General features: G+C 36.6%; 1 protein-coding gene across 1 annotated transcript in view; it reads left to right on the top strand.

Annotated features, from left to right (window-relative positions):
• The window catches only part of NetA (Netrin-A), a 662627-nt gene that overhangs the window by 569411 nt on the left and 76833 nt on the right, over positions 1-16383 (top strand). Inside the window, exon 4 of the mRNA XM_081750544.1 lies at positions 8763-8828. Coding sequence (XP_081606670.1) covers positions 8763-8828 — 66 coding nt within the window. The remainder of the gene's footprint in view (positions 1-8762; positions 8829-16383) is intronic.

The following is a 16383-nucleotide window of genomic DNA, read 5'->3' as shown; positions in this document are numbered from 1 at the left end:
ACGACAACAACAACAATAAGAATAAAAATAAACAAAACGAAACTTAGCGGTAATCCAAACACTGTACCTTCTGCAGAAGTTCTCCGTATAAGCGCGAGAGACGACACTGACAAATTTTATGAATAGGGGTTGACGACTGGGACACACACACACACTCTCGCGTTCTATTGGGTGCTGAAATTAGTAGATCTAGGTCAAGCTTCACGACTTGTTGCGATCAGAATAGCTGAAATATCCGTTCTTTGCACGGAGACGAAAATGCACGGAAAATATTTGAAATTCCTTCCACTTAGGATACCCATTTCAATTAAAATATAACGATAATAATCCGAAAGATACTGTACTCATGACATAAATTTGGAACACCCTACCCTCATAGAATACAAACACGCCTTGACGTAGATACTGTGTTCCGAAAGTTATTTTAGGTGACTCAGCCGTTTTCCCGATCTCGAAAACTATTTATTCCATACTATTGTCGGTTGTTTTGAATACTTTATTTTTCATCCTTTCTCATCTATCATCCCGATTGGGCTGAACGTGAAGTTAAACATCATCTGGAGTGTCACTATTCATCGTAGCGATTCCGAAAACTATGGATTCAACACTAATATGGGATTTTTCGATTACTTTTGCTTGTCAGCCCATTTTGACCCCACCTTGGGGTGCTAATTGTTTCTTACCCAGTCTCGGGGCTGATCTTGGGCTTAATGCCGTTGAGAGTGTTAGTATTCACATCAGTAGCCCCCGAAACTATTTATTGGATATTAATATATATTATTTTCGATTATTTTTATGTCACCCTTATGTACGCCTACTCCTAGTAAAGGTAAAAGTGTCTTATTCCGGAGGAAGATTTTTTTCTCAGAGCTTAAATCATACGTGTACCAAGTTCGGTTGAAATAACTCCATGCTGAAATAACTGACTGAGTAAAATTAACAGCGAGACAGCGCCTTGTGCGTTGCACTGTCACAAAATAAAGAACTAAGTAGAATAAATAACGAGAGGCAACGCCTTCAACGTTACCCTATCACAAAGTAAAGTATCTAGTACAATAAACAACGACAGGCAACGCCTTTGTCATTGCCGCTATCACAAAATAAAGTACCGAGTTGTTGGAATGGTACAAATTGGCACAAAGTGTTTTATAAATGTGACACTAGCTGTTTTGAAGCTGAAAATGGTTATGAATATGTGCAAACATAGAGATATATAACATAATAATAATTGATGGTTGGTATGACGAGATTTTGAGGTTGTTGTAAGTACTATAACAAATAAGTATGAATATGTGTGTTAACAGATCTTATTAATGATAATATTATGAATAGGTGGTTCTTGTACAGATTAAGAATAAATGTACTATACCCGATATAAGAATGTAATGTGTTTATGTAGTTTACTGTGTGGATAAGTTGACGTACTCCAAATAAAAGAATTGTTGATATTTCGGCTTGAGCTAACAATTTTGGCGCAGTCGGTAGGATGGCATATAGTAAGCCGAATATGTCGAAACCTTTAACTGTCTCATTATGTTGCGATAATAGAAAGGTGCAGTTTATATTGGATACAGGGGCTGTAGTATCGGCCATAAGTCTGAAGCAACAAAAGAAATGGTTTCCAGGAAACCAAATGATGAAGTTTGAGAATTCACTGAGAAATGCAGATTCTTCGTTCATATCTACGGTAGGCTATGTGGATGTAAAAGTGGATTACCATAGTAAGATTCACAATTTACCTCTGGTGGTTATTGAGAAGGAAATGAGCAGTCCCATTTTAGGTAGAAATTGGTTGGACGTCTTAACTCCCATGTGGAGGCAGCAAAATATAGAGAATTTTAGGAACTTACCAATGGTGGCTTCGATGGTGTCTGATACTAAAGATGCTCGCTATTATCAAAATAAACTATTAACCCAGTTTGAGGCGCTTTTTACGGAGAATATTGATCAACCGGTTAAGGGATATAAAGTGACGATTCCGATGAAAGTGGATCACATTCCTATATTTAGAAAAGCATACGATATTCCGTACGCTCTATTAGCTGAAGTGAAGAAAAAAGTAGATAAGTTGTGTATGTTAAATGTATGGAGGAAGGTGGAGTTTTCCGACTGGGCTACGCCCATGGTAGTGGTTCGTAAGAAAAATGGTGATATAAGGCTATGCTTTGATTTTAAACGGACTCTAAATCAGTATACAGAAAAATGTGCGTATCCTATCCCTAAAATAAGTGACATTCTTAATAAACTTGGGGGAGCTAAATATTTTGTGGTGTTGGACCTGAGTAATGCGTATTTACAGTTGGAGGTGGATGAAATGTCTTCTAAATATTTAGTCATCAATACACCTTGGGGGCTTTATCAACAGTCTAGGTTGCCTTTTGGTTTAAATTGTTCTCCACAAATTTTTCAAAGGTTTATGGATCAGATTCTACACGGCTGTCCTGGAATTGCAACTTATCTAGATGACATTTTAATATGGGGGCAGTCTTTGGAAGAATGTTACGAGAGAACAGTAAAGGTATTGGAAAAATTTAGAGCCTACAATGTGAAAGTTAGACAAGATAAGAGTATCTTTTTTAGTAAAGAAATAACGTATTTAGGATATGATTTAGTGGGCGATAATATTATGCCTGCGAAGGCAAAATTAGAACCTGTAATAACTGCGCCCCCGCCCAAATGTGTGCAAGAGTTGCAATCCTTTCTGGGAATGGTTAATTTTTATCATAGACATTTGCCAGCATTGTCCTTGAAAATTCCCAATCTAAACCATTTGTTGCATAAAGGTGTACGATGGAAATGGGATAAGATACATCAACAGGAGTTTGATAACATTAAAGAAATTTTATCACAGGCGCTAGTTCTCCACCCTTTTGATGAAACGGCTGATATTCTTATCATGACAGACGCCTCTCCCTATGGGGTGGGAGCCGTATTATTTAATAGTTACAATAATAACTTAAGGACGGTGGAATGTGCATCGGCCACGCTTTCAAACGCTGAACGAAATTATTCCCAATTTGAGAGGGAAGCTTTAGCTGTGGTATTTGCGGTGAAGAAATTCCATAAATATCTATACGGACGATCGTTCAAAATTCTAACTGACTCCCAACCCATTAGATGGATTTTTGGAGTGAAAGCACCTCCGTCGACTATTACGCCCCGCTTATTAAGATGGTATTTGTTATTAACCAATTATAATTTTGAAATTGTATATCACAAGGAAGTAAAAGTGGCGGACTTTCTATCAAGATTTCCTATGAATACAGCAACACAAGATGAAGAGGAAACGCAAAATTATATGAGTCAGCTCCAAACGTTTATTCTAACTGAACAGGAAATTGGACAGGAGATGCAGCAAGATATATGGATGCAAACGGTATTAAATTGGACTAAAAAGGGTTGGCCGAAAAAACTACCACTTTCTTTAGATGATAAAGAACATAAATTGTTTTTTAAACATCGATATGAGTTGGAAGTACAAAATAATTTATTATATTGGCAAGGAAAGGTTATTGTACCGGGTAAATTAAGATCCATTTATTTAACTAGGTTGCACGCTCAGCATTTGGGAGTAGATAAGATGATAAATATGGCTAAAAGGCAAGTTTGGTGGCCCGATTTCTTATCCGACATACACAATTTTGTACAGAAATGTCAGTTTTGTCAGGCTATGACCAATGTTCCTGCACAACGACAATATAGTAGTTGGCCATCAACGAACAAGCCATGGCAGAGAGTCCATCTCGATCATTTTTCAATTTTTGGGTTTGTTGTGCTACTCTTAACGGATGTCTTTTCGAAGTGGATTAAGGTGTGGGTAGTGAATAGTACTAATTTTAGGGAAACGATGGAAAAATTAGAGGAAGTATTTCAACTTATGGGTTTTCCCGAGACGTTGGTAACAGATAATGGACCACCCTTTACATCGATTGATTTTAAGAATTTTTGTGTTCAACGAAATATCGAGTTAATGCACACACCGCCGTATCACCCTCAAAGTAACGGAACGGCTGAAAGGGCCGTGCAATCAATTAAAAAACTATTGAAACTAAAATTTATACAAGCCGACTATAGAGTGAATCGAAATATGTTTCAATCATGGATTAGACAAATCAATTACTTATTTTTACATACCAATGGAAAATGGTCAAATAAGACGCCGGCAGAAACAATTCTAACCTTTAAACCTCGTACCTGGTTCTGTATTCCTCGAAGAAAACCCGACCACAGACTAAGGGAGACGGATAATTTACTTGGAAAATCTGTGTGGGTCAAAAATCACAGAGGGTCTATTCCAAAGTTCATAAAAGGGACGTTATTAAAGAAAGTCGGTAGAAATACTTATAAAGTAGAAGTGGATGGGATTACTCGTATGTACCATGCGCATCAAGTTAAATTGGATTTTTGTGATCGAGTCCTAGAAAATGGAAATACATTTAACAAAACATCCAAAGAGAATTGTAGAAGAGATCAGCCCACAGGGAATGGTTCTCAGATACCTCAGGCTCCATGGAGACAATACTCTTCACCTTTAGTTCAGCCATTATTAACCCAGGATAATGTAGTACAGCAAACTCTCCGAAGATCATCGAGAAATAAGAAACCGCCTGATAGGTGGGGATACACTTAAAAAAAACATATTCTTAGATTGGATTTATTTTTATGTTGGAAGAGGGGCAAGATATAAGCTTAATTTTGTAAAGCGGGGAGAAATGTTGGAATGGTACAAATTGGCACAAAGTGTTTTATAAATGTGACACTAGCTGTTTTGAAGCTGAAAATGGTTATGAATATGTGCAAACATAGAGATATATAACATAATAATAATTGATGGTTGGTATGACGAGATTTTGAGGTTGTTGTAAGTACTATAACAAATAAGTATGAATATGTGTGTTAACAGATCTTATTAATGATAATATTATGAATAGGTGGTTCTTGTACAGATTAAGAATAAATGTACTATACCCGATATAAGAATGTAATGTGTTTATGTAGTTTACTGTGTGGATAAGTTGACGTACTCCAAATAAAAGAATTGTTGATATTTCGGCTTGAGCTAACACGAGTAGAATAAATAACGACAGTGTAAAGAGACCATCCTACGGTGATTGTTTTTCCTTCTCTCCTTTAGGATGGTTCTTTCCAAGAAGAAGAAAGAAAGAAAGAAAGAAAGAAACGCCTTTGTCGTTGCCCATATCACAAAGTAAAGTACAGAATGGAATAAATAACGACAGGCAACGCCTTCGTCGTTGCTCTTATCACAAAATTAAGTACCGAGTAGAATAAATAACGACAGGCAACGCCTTTGTCGTAGCCCCTATCAAAAAATAAAGTACCAAGTAGAATAAATAACGAGAGGCAACACCTTCAGCGTTACTCCATCACAAAGTAAAGTATCTAGTATAATAAATAACGACAGGCAACGCCTTCGTCGTTACCTCTATCGCAAAATAAAGTGCCGAGTAGAATAAATAACGACAGACAACGCCTTTGTCATTGCTCCTATCACAAAATAAAGTGCCGAGTAGAATAAATAACGACAGACAACGCCTTTGTCGTTCCCCATATCACAAAGTAAAGTACAGAATGGAATAAATAACGACAGGCAACGCCTTCGTCGTTGCTCTTATCACAAAACTAAGTATCGAGTAGAATAAATAACGACAGGCAACGCCTTTGTCGTTGCTCCTACCTCAAAATAAAGTACCAAGTAGAATAAATAATGAGAGACAACGCCTTCGACCGATGCTAGTATCGGTCGTTTTCGATCAATTTTATGTCTTCCACTTCTCTCTCGGAGTGCTAGAGAGACTTACCGCCACTGGAGGCTGAACTCGAATGTAAACGGCATCGGGACTGCCCCAGTTAGCTTAGCAACACTATAAACTGTTGATACGACACTAACATTGATCGTTTTCAATTATTTCTACGTCACCGTTTCACCACACCCTGAGTGCTAATGGTGGCAAAATTTTTATAGTAACCCTGAAAATTATGAATTCGAGACTAATGTCGATCATTTTTATGTCACCCTCTCCCACTCCCTTCTATGTGTTGCCAGTTTTTTTTTTATCCCAACAGTACTATTTTTTTTAGACTGTAAAAAATAAGTGAACCAAGTTTGGTTAAAATGCTCCAGGCATTCCAGAGTTATGCTTGAACTTACATAAAAGATTTACATCTAAAAGACAAAAGACTACAACCGGAAGATGTAGAAATATACCATTTCCGGTTTCAGTATTGATCAACTTAGATCAGAAACGGTAAGAGATAACGAGATATGTTATTTTGATGTTGACTCAGTGGCGGAAGATGATACGTCATACTTATTCCTCTATTGAAGCCGGAAGTTATAGAAATTAATTAAAACTTCCGGTTTCAATATTAATCCCCTTGAGGGCCATGGTGGCTCAGTGGTAGAGCGATCTTCGCTGATACGTGCACTGAGAAAAATTTGTTATCCTGGCAGCGGTATATTGTACAAATATACGCAATCCATATATTTACCACGGAAATCTGTACACTGTCAGTATCTACATGCTACATATATAATATGTACGGATCTTACATTATCCATATGCTACATCAGCTATTGTGTTATATACGTACATCTGTATATGGGATCCTTACTGCCTATACAGGCCTGTAGGGATGCGCACGAGACAAGATTTGTAGCTGTCTCGTCTCGAAAATGTGCTGTAAAAGTGATGTCTCGACTCGAAAGATGTATATTTCTCTATTGGAAGAGACGTGTCTCGACTCGAATTTTGTCAGGAAAATCCTGTCTCGACTCGTCTCGTGCTCATTCCTACAGGCCTGTAGTCAGCCCAAAAATGTAGGGCGGGCCGGCTGGAGTTAGGGGGGGGGCTAATGCAACCATATTATAGTTCATCGCTATATTATAGTTCATTTGACAGTCTACCGTGAAAATTTTAGGAGGGCAGCGAAAATTTAGGGGGGGACCCGGCCCCCTAGTCCCCCCTGGATACGGGTCTGTGCCTAGGGATGCGCACAAGACGAGTCGAGACACAGCTCTTCCAATAGAGAAATATACATTTTTCGAATCGAGACATCACTTTTACAGCACATTTTCGAGACGAGACAGCCAGAAATCTTGTCTCGTGCGCATCCCTATCTGTGCCTATATACAGTTATACGGAAAGTACGTAGAGATGAAATGAAAAGGAAATGAAATCTTTGAGTTTTACGTCCCACAGTTATGCCGGTTAGACTAAAGGAGATGGTGATGATGAGAAATGAATGAAATGGTGGAATGAAGAAAGTGGGAGGAAACGGAAGAAGCCCGAGTAAACCTACGGTGTTTGTCCACCACAAAGTTCACTTGGCGGGATACGTATACGTTTGCTGCTGGATGTTGTATATAGTCGTATTGTAAGTCCAAAAACTACAGGATTTACGCATGTGACATACGTTTTACGTACGCTACATACTTTTCTTACTCTCTTTGTGAGATCCCTAGTTCGGTCTCTCATCTTGCCAAGTGAGGTTTGTGGCGAACGAACATCGTGTGCGTGGGTTTTCTAGAGGTTCTCCCGTTTCCTCCCACTTTTTCCATGAAACCATTTTATTCATTTCTAATCACTACTGCCTTCTTTAGCCTATATGGCATGATCGTGGAACGTAGAACTAAAAAAAATGAATTTCTTCTCATTTCATTGGTCCCCTTTAGAGCAAGAATTGTAATGGACATAAAGGAACGTTTCTCTAAATATTGATTCAGTGACCCAAGAGTAAGTTTGATCTTTGGCCTTATATTTGAAACCGGAAGTTGTTAATCTACCACTTCCGGTTGTACATATCGAATCCCCATAATTTGGAAATGTACCACAGTTTTGCAATGTGAAACGAATTCGATTGTTTTCATGAAGTGCTGATGTTAACAAAAATCAGCCAAAATAAACATATTTTTTTCAGTAAGCTTTCTTTTTTTAAAAAAGAATAAATCAAAACGTAGCAAATCGTACTAAAAAGTAAAACTGATTTTGTTTTCAAGAAAATTAGTTTTAAAAACATTATTTCTTCCATAGATGGCACTACGTGCGACATGTTTTTGGATTTGGGTGGCCAGAATTTTTTTTTTAATTCGTACTTTTTCGCAATATCTATTTCAGTTTTTTTTTTTTTTTTGTTTCTTCACGTTCTTAGGTTAGTACTTACCTCACTTAGTAATTACATTTTCGTAAGATCAACCCATTCTCCCCGTAAACATTGTGTGTTCCCCCCCCCCTTCCAGCGAAATCCAAAATTATCCCCTACATGCAATGAACGTCTTATTTCCAGTGGCACGATATTTCAGTGCTAGGCCTAAAATTTTTAGATATACCAGTGATGCCAACTTGTGGGGAAAATCCCATATCGTGGGAGTTTTTGACCTTATTTTCTCGGAAAGGGATAATAAGCAGCATATATGGCATTTTTCAAGAAGATCGAAATTTACGGCTTATTCATTTAGTTATTGTAAAAAGTGACTAACACAGAGAAATTTAATTTTTAATATTACAGCATACTTTTAATTAGTATAACGTGGGAAATTCACACGTAAAATGGAATTTTTTTGCCTCTCGACATGGGATTTCATATTGTTTCAGGTTGGTATCACTGGGATATACCCTTGTATTGTTGTATATACCTATAGCTAGTAACATGAAAGTACAGATTACATGGATATCTTTTCCTTTCAGGACTGAATATGAAAAACAAATAACATTTAAAATACATTTGTTGTGTTCTCGTTACAGAAATTCCTAAGGCACCGTCTACAGTACCAACAGTTGGAACTGGCGGAGGTACAGGAGCAGGACGAGGTAGGTTAACATTTAAATTATGGAGGTCACTAATACTGTCATACATAGTAGGAGAGATGATTTTTTTTCTTTTAATTACAATGTATCAAAAGCAGCATGTGCGTCAATGTTTACGAATATGTGTTGTGTTTCACACGTCACAAGACGAGACGAGAAATAAGGTTTTTAGAAGTCTTGTCTCGTCTCGATTCTCGAAAAATGCTTCTCTCGACATGCTTCTCTCGAAAATTTCCTAGCCTCGTTTTGAAAATGTATGTACCAAATTTATGCCCTCTACAGTTTTTATTTTTCGTAATTTCATCTGGAAATTATCAGAACGCTTCAACGTCATAAGAGGCCAACGAAAGGTATGATAGAACAGTATTTAAAACATATTTATTATTGGATCATAATCTGTAATTACTTACTTATCTTTAAACGTAACTAAAATGCTCTTCATTGTCCTCGTACAACCACTAGATTACTCTATAAATTTTACAGTATGAATCATGTAACACCAGGAATGGGCACCTACGGGCCCGCGGGCCACACGCGGCTCGCGAGGTCTTCTCGTACGGCCCTTGAAAAGATAACTGTTAACATTTTTACATGTTTTATTATGTACATAAAAAATTTAAAAAATAATTAAAAAGCAATGATTTGTACTAATACACAAAGATTATGTTTTAGGCGCGGAAACTAAAACTAAATGTAAGCTTAAAATTAGTTAGATTAATGTTTTTAATTTTGTTGATTTGGGTACGTTGGAAATCAAAAAAAAAATTAAGCGTACCATTTTTGTTCATGATGTACCGTGGAAAATAAGTGACTGTGAATACTTTTAAACATCAGTACCAATAGGGCAGATATATGCTTTTACTTGCGATTTAAAATCATTTTTTTGCATTTCATATATAGATGTTTTCATGTTTGAGAAATTATCCAAGATGTTTTCACCCAATCTTCAGAATGTAAGGATATTTTTCGATCTAAAAGAGTTTTATGACTCATTGAAGGGATTTTGTCGTTGAGACTCTGGTAACTCTGAGCCTGAGACTGGTGCCTTTCAACATACTTCAGAATTGCAAGGTGTTTCTTCAAAAATTATATTATTTCGATTTTTTTTTAAGTCAGTGGCACTTCAGTGTAAACAAGAAAAGGAAGATTAGTGATGAAAACCGAAAATTTCAAGATAAGTGGGTAAGTGAATTTAAAGTGTCATATGAAGTTGCGGCCCTCGCCACGTAGAAATTTCTATAATGCGGCCCCTTAGTTCAAAGAAGTTGGCCATCACTGGCGTAACACTAAAACAGTGTTTTAGGCTTAAGGTTTGGGAGAATTTATGTTCCCAAGAAGACTCGTGAATTTCTCGTCTTGTCTCGAAAAGAAATGAAAATGGTCACGTTTGTTGTCTCGTCTCGAATTAAAAATGTATTTCTCGTCTTATTTTTGTCATGAGAAACGGATTGAGACGAGAAATATCTCGTCTCGAAAAGACTTGAGAATGATCACGTTTTGTTGTCTCGTATCGAATTTGAGAAAAAGTTCTCGTTTTCTTTTCGAGACGAGAAACGAAACGAGACGAGATATTTCTCGTCTCGAAAAGAATTTAGAATGGTCGTTTGTCGTCTCGTCTCCAATAAAAAAATACTTTCCGTTTTGTTTTCGAGACGAGATATGAAATGAGAAGAAAAAATTCTCGTCTCGAAAATACTTGAGAATAGTCAAGTTTGTTGTCTCGTCTCGATTTTTTAAAAATTTACTTCTCATTTCGTTTTCGAGACGAGAAACCAAATGAGACTAGATTTTTTGTCTTGAAAAGACTTGAAAATTGGCACGTTTGTTGTCTCGTCTCGAATTAAAAAAATGTAATTCTCGTTTCGTTTTTGAGACGAGAAACGAAATATATCTCGTCTCGTGAATAACACTATTTGTACTTGAGCTCGTACTTTGCTCCGATTACAGAGAAGTTTCATGTCTGCTTCTCGGTATTTAAGTCCTCCTTTAAAAAAGTGTTGTTGGCGTCACTTCTCTTTTTTCTCTCCCTTTTCCTTTTTAAAGACTTCCATTAGAGGAACATTCAGTATATCTACTAATTTACAATGTTATGGTAGTTTGTAACAAAAGATAAGAAGAAAGGAGAAAATGCCATTCCATGCAGTTAACACCATGAAAACAGTGTTGGTTGGGAGATGAGGAGAACTAGAATGTCGGAAGCTCGATAGTGGCAAAATCCTCAAAGCGATCTCCAGGGAACTTCCTCTGGAAACAAAAGGACAGACAAATTTCATCTCCCCCCCTCTTTCTCTCTGTCTGTATTTCTCTCTCAAGAAATAAAAAAGAAAGAAATTTACCCCCGCACGCAAAGCCGTTTTCATCTGTACCAGATCGCTCAACAATCTTCCATTTTTTGTTTCTCTTTCTACAAACCCCCCTCCCCCACGCAACGCTACTTGCTGATGTTTGTGTGGCTACACGCTTACTCAGACATAGAAAATACAGAGGAGATTGCCGCACAAAGCAGTGATACCAGTTCGCTTCCTACAATTAAAAAAAATCCCTCAAAAATTCCCATTGCATTTTGGTCGTCGTTTATTTGATTTTTCGAAAAAAAATATAATTTTGACCAAAATTGGGATGGTGATAGACTTTAACGAGCTTAGTATGCGTGCTAGCTTAATATAAAATATAGAGATTGATTCATTTATGTTGTAGCATACCTCGAAAGAATTTAAAATGTTAGAAAAATTAGGATGAAGTTAATAACAATAAGAACCAGTGATTAGTGAATCAAATGAAAGAATCAAATTATACGAATGGTGATTACAATCTTTTATTGTCATGAATGACAATATTTTATTGAGGACTCAATCAGCTTAAAACGGTCGTATAGTCGATACTTTTTTCAACAACTTAATTATTCAATTGTAAACCTTCAATAGTGTTGAGTCCTTTGTTCAACACTTGACACACTGTGTTTACTTAACTGCATAACAGATAATTTATAAATTCACTCAATGCTAAGCCAATTATAACAGAAATAAGCTAAATATTTAAGTATTAAATTTTTGCCTGTCACTTTTAGAGATCTCCCATTATCATGTCATATGCAAATAGACAGTTTATTTATTTATTTATTTATTTATTTATTTAGAAAACAACACAACAGGCTTAATGCCTAATTATAGTGTCGTATAATACATACATATACATATATACTTTTACCCGTACAATTAATCAATGCACTTCGAGTGTCAGGTACTCGGTAATAATCCTGTTTCTAAATACATATTCTGACATACTGAATATATCTAATACATCAGTTTTATGACTTAATTCATTGTAGGAGTCGCACATTCTCCACAGCGGAGATTTATTGAGAATATTTGTTCGTGCCCTTTCACAGAAAAATATACCAGTATTCCCTGGTCTTGTTCTGCCTGTTGGAACGCTCAGATATATTTTCGTGAGTAGCTCTGGACAGTCAATTTTATTATTTAATACTTTATATAAAAATAGTAAATCAAACATCTTTCGTCGATTCGTCAACGTTAGGAAATTCAAACTCCTTACTAAGTCCACGTAGGGAATCTGTTTGGGATAGAAAGCTGTTTTCTTGTACGTAAGCATTTTTAGAAATTTAAATTGTATGTTTTCTATCGCTTGTAAGTATTTATTTACATTCGGTGTCCAAATAACGCACGCATATTCTAATCGGGACCTTACGTACAAATTATAAAGTTTAATGAATGTTGACTCGTTTCTAAACTCGTTACCCATTCTATAGATAAAACCGAGGTTTCTGAATGCAGCGTTAGAGATTGCATCAATGTGATGAGAGAAGGTCAATTTTGAATCAAAAATTACTCCTAAATCTTTAACTGAATTTGGTTTACACAGAGATATGCCATTAATTATATACAGATGATTGATGGGATTTTCTTTCCTTGAGAACGATAAAGACTTGCATTTAGAGATATTCAATGAAAGTTTGTTTTTGGCACACCATTGCCCAACACCCTGTAAATCCTGCTCGAGTTGTGTGCAGTCATCTATTGTGCTTATTTTAGAATATAATTTGAGATCATCGGCAAACAACAGAAAGTGAGAGTTTTTAACATAGGTTGAGATATCATTAATTACAAGAAGAAATAATAGCGGACCTAAATGGGATCCTTGAGGAACACCTGATAATGTGGTAAATTTCATGGTAATATATCCCTTGTAAGAGACAGCTTGCTCTCGATCGCACAAGTAGGAAGCGAAGTACTCTATTGCTCGTTTAGAAAAATTGAAAGATACCAATTTCTGTAGTAGCACGTCATGGTCATAAGTTCTCTGATGTCATAGGCCTACTTTACCTTATAATAAAGTCTGCTTATTTTCTAGCAGTCAGTGTTCTCTCTTTCTGCATTTGTAAATTCTTAGAGACTTTTCAATTTCGGTGCAGGATGCAGGATGATTTTTATATGAAGTATTGTCCTTCTTTGTTTCAATTATTTTTTTCTTTCTAATTTGCCAAAAGCCATCAAATTGTATTTTAAAATTTACAAAATCTTGGGAAAAGATCTAATGACAAAAATATTATTTAATGATATAAAAATTAAAAGTATTTTCAACTTTAATTTACCTTCAGTTTTTTTCATGAAATGTTAATTACTACTGACAAATACTATGTTATTTTACTACAGGTGATTCTTGACTATTTGCAAACACCTTGCTTCTATTTCCAACGATTTCTTGATTACAAATTCTGTTGTTCTTATGATTTTAAAAATTATGTTATTCACGTATCCAAAACTTAAGATCTTACAAAAATCTTCTTCAGTTTCACACAAGGAATTGACATTATGATTTTTTATGAATAAAATTAATGATTTTTTTCCAGTCTTAGTTCGTAGTTCCATTACAATATTGAGCCGAATTTGAACGTGCCACGTAGAAATGCGACATTACCTACATTAACTTGCTACATAGGGTGGATTTTACTCTCTTTTACTTCCTCTTATACTGAATGGACTACAACCTCAAACAATAGGGTTATTTCTACAAGTGAAAGGAAGACGTAGTTTCATCAAAATCGGATAAGTTTACGAGAGTTATCGTGGACCAGACTAATGGGTTGACACGCAATTGCCAATCGAGTCAATAAATATTTACACCAAATCAATGAAGAGGATTCTTCTTGCTATAGAGAAATTTACTAGATATATGTTAACTTATTTTTATGGTACTCAAAAGCTAATCTTATGTTTAAAGAAGAACATTTGTTTCCTTTTCTGTGTCTTTGCCCGTTAAATACATCCACTCCGTTGGCTTAACACACTTCTAGTTAACTCTAGGAAAGATACGATAGGTTATTTACATTTTTAAAAAGTGCGTATCTGAAAGGAAGCAAGGGAGTTAAAATTTTATAGTCTCAGAAGCTACTGATGTTAGAAATCCCAAATGACTTTACTAAACCACTCAAGTTTGACAACTAAACGATTTTACTAAGCCCCTCAAGTTAGACAACTAAAATGACTTTACTAAGCCCCTCAAGTAAGACAACTAAAACGACTTTATTAAGCCCCTCAAGATAGACAACTAAAATGACTTTTCTAAGCCCCTCAAGTTAGACAACTAAAACGACTTTATTAAGCCCCTCTAGTTAGACATCCCAAACGACTTTACTAAGACCCTCAAGATAGACACCCCAAATGAATTTACTAAGTCCCTCAAGTTAGACAACTAAAACGACTTTATTAAGCCCCTCTAGTTACACATCCCAAACGACTTTACTAAACCCCTCAAATTAGACAACCTAAACGACTTTCCTAAGCCCCTCAAGTTAGACAACCCAAACAACTTTACTCAGCCCCTCAAGTTAGACAACCGAAACGACTTTACTAAGCCCCTCAAGTTAGACAACCCAAACGACTTTACTAAGCCCCTCAAGTTAGACAACCCAAACGACTTTACTAAGCCCCTCAAGTTAGACAACCCAAACGACTTTACTAAGCCCCACAATATAGAGAACCCAAATGACTATAAGCTCCTCAAGATAGACAACCTAAACGACTTTACTAAGCCCCTCAAGATAGACACCCCAAATGAATTTACTAAGACCTTCAAGATAGACACCCCAAATGAATTTACTAAGCCCCTCAAGTTAGACAACTAAAACGACTTTATTAAGTCCCTCTAGTTAGACATCCCAAACGACTTTACTAAGCCCCTCAAGTTAGACATCTGAAACGACTTTATTAAGCCTCTCTAGTTAGACACCCGAAACGACTTTACTAAACCTCTCAAGTTAGATACCCCAAACGACTTTACTAAACCCTTCAAGTTAGACAACCCAAACGACTTTACTAAGCCCCTCAAGTTAGACAACCCAAACGACTTTACTAAGCCCCTCAAGTTAGACAACCGAAACGACTTTACTAAGCCCCTCAAGTTAGACAACCCAAACGACTTTACTAAGCCCCTCAAGTTAGACAACCCAAACGACTTTACTAAGCCCCTCAAGTTAGACAACCCAAACGACTTTACTAAGCCCCACAATATAGAGAACCCAAATGACTATAAGCTCCTCAAGATAGATAACCCAAATGACTTTACTAAGCCCCTCAAGATAGAGAAACCAAATGACTATGAGCTCCTCAAGTTAGACAACTAAAACGACTTTATTAAGCCCCTCTAGTTAGACACCCGAAACGACTTTACTAAACTTCTCAAGTTAGACAACCGAAACGACTTTACTAAGCCCCTCAAGATAGAGAACCCAAATGACTATGAGCTCCTCAAGATAGACAACCCAAACGACTTTACTAAGCCCCTCAAGTTAGACAACCGAAACGACTTTACTAAGCCCCTCAAGTTAGACAACGGAAACGACTATAAGCTCCTCAAGACAGACAACCCAAACGACTTTACTAAGCCACTCAAGATAGACACCCCAAATGAATTTACTAAGCCCCTCAAGTTAGACAACTAAAACGATTTTATTAAGCCCCTCTAGTTAGACATCCCAAACGACTTTACTAAGCCCCTCAAATTAGACAACCCAAACGACTTTACTAAGCCCCTCAAGTTAGACAACCCAAACGATTTTATTAAGCCCCTCAAGTTAGACACCCGAAACGACTTTACTAAACTTCTCAAGTTATACAACCGAAACGACTTTACTAAGCCCCTCAAGATAGAGAACAGAAATGACTATAAGCTCCTCAAGATAGACAACCCAAACGACTTTACTAAGCCCCTCAAGATAGACACCCCAAATGAATTTACTAAGTCCCTCAAGTTAGACAACTAAAACGACTTTATTAAGCCCCTCTAGTTAGACATCCCAAACGACTTTACTAAGCCCCTCAAGTTAGACAACTAAAATGACTTTACTAAGCCCCTCAAGTTAGACAACCGAAACTACTTTACTAAGCCCCTCAAGTTAGACAACGGAAACGACTATAAGCTCCTCAAGACAGACAACCCAAACGACTTTACTAAGCCCCTCAAGATAGACACATCAAATGAATTTATTAAGCCCCTCAAGTTAGACAACTAAAACGATTTTATTAAGCCCCTCTAGTTA

The sequence above is a fragment of the Thermobia domestica genome, chromosome 3, assembly GCF_964235325.1.
Source record: "Thermobia domestica chromosome 3, izTheDome1.hap1.1, whole genome shotgun sequence".
NCBI classification, from domain to species: domain Eukaryota; kingdom Metazoa; phylum Arthropoda; class Insecta; order Zygentoma; family Lepismatidae; genus Thermobia; species Thermobia domestica.
This window is presented reverse-complemented; position numbering and strand designations above follow the sequence as displayed.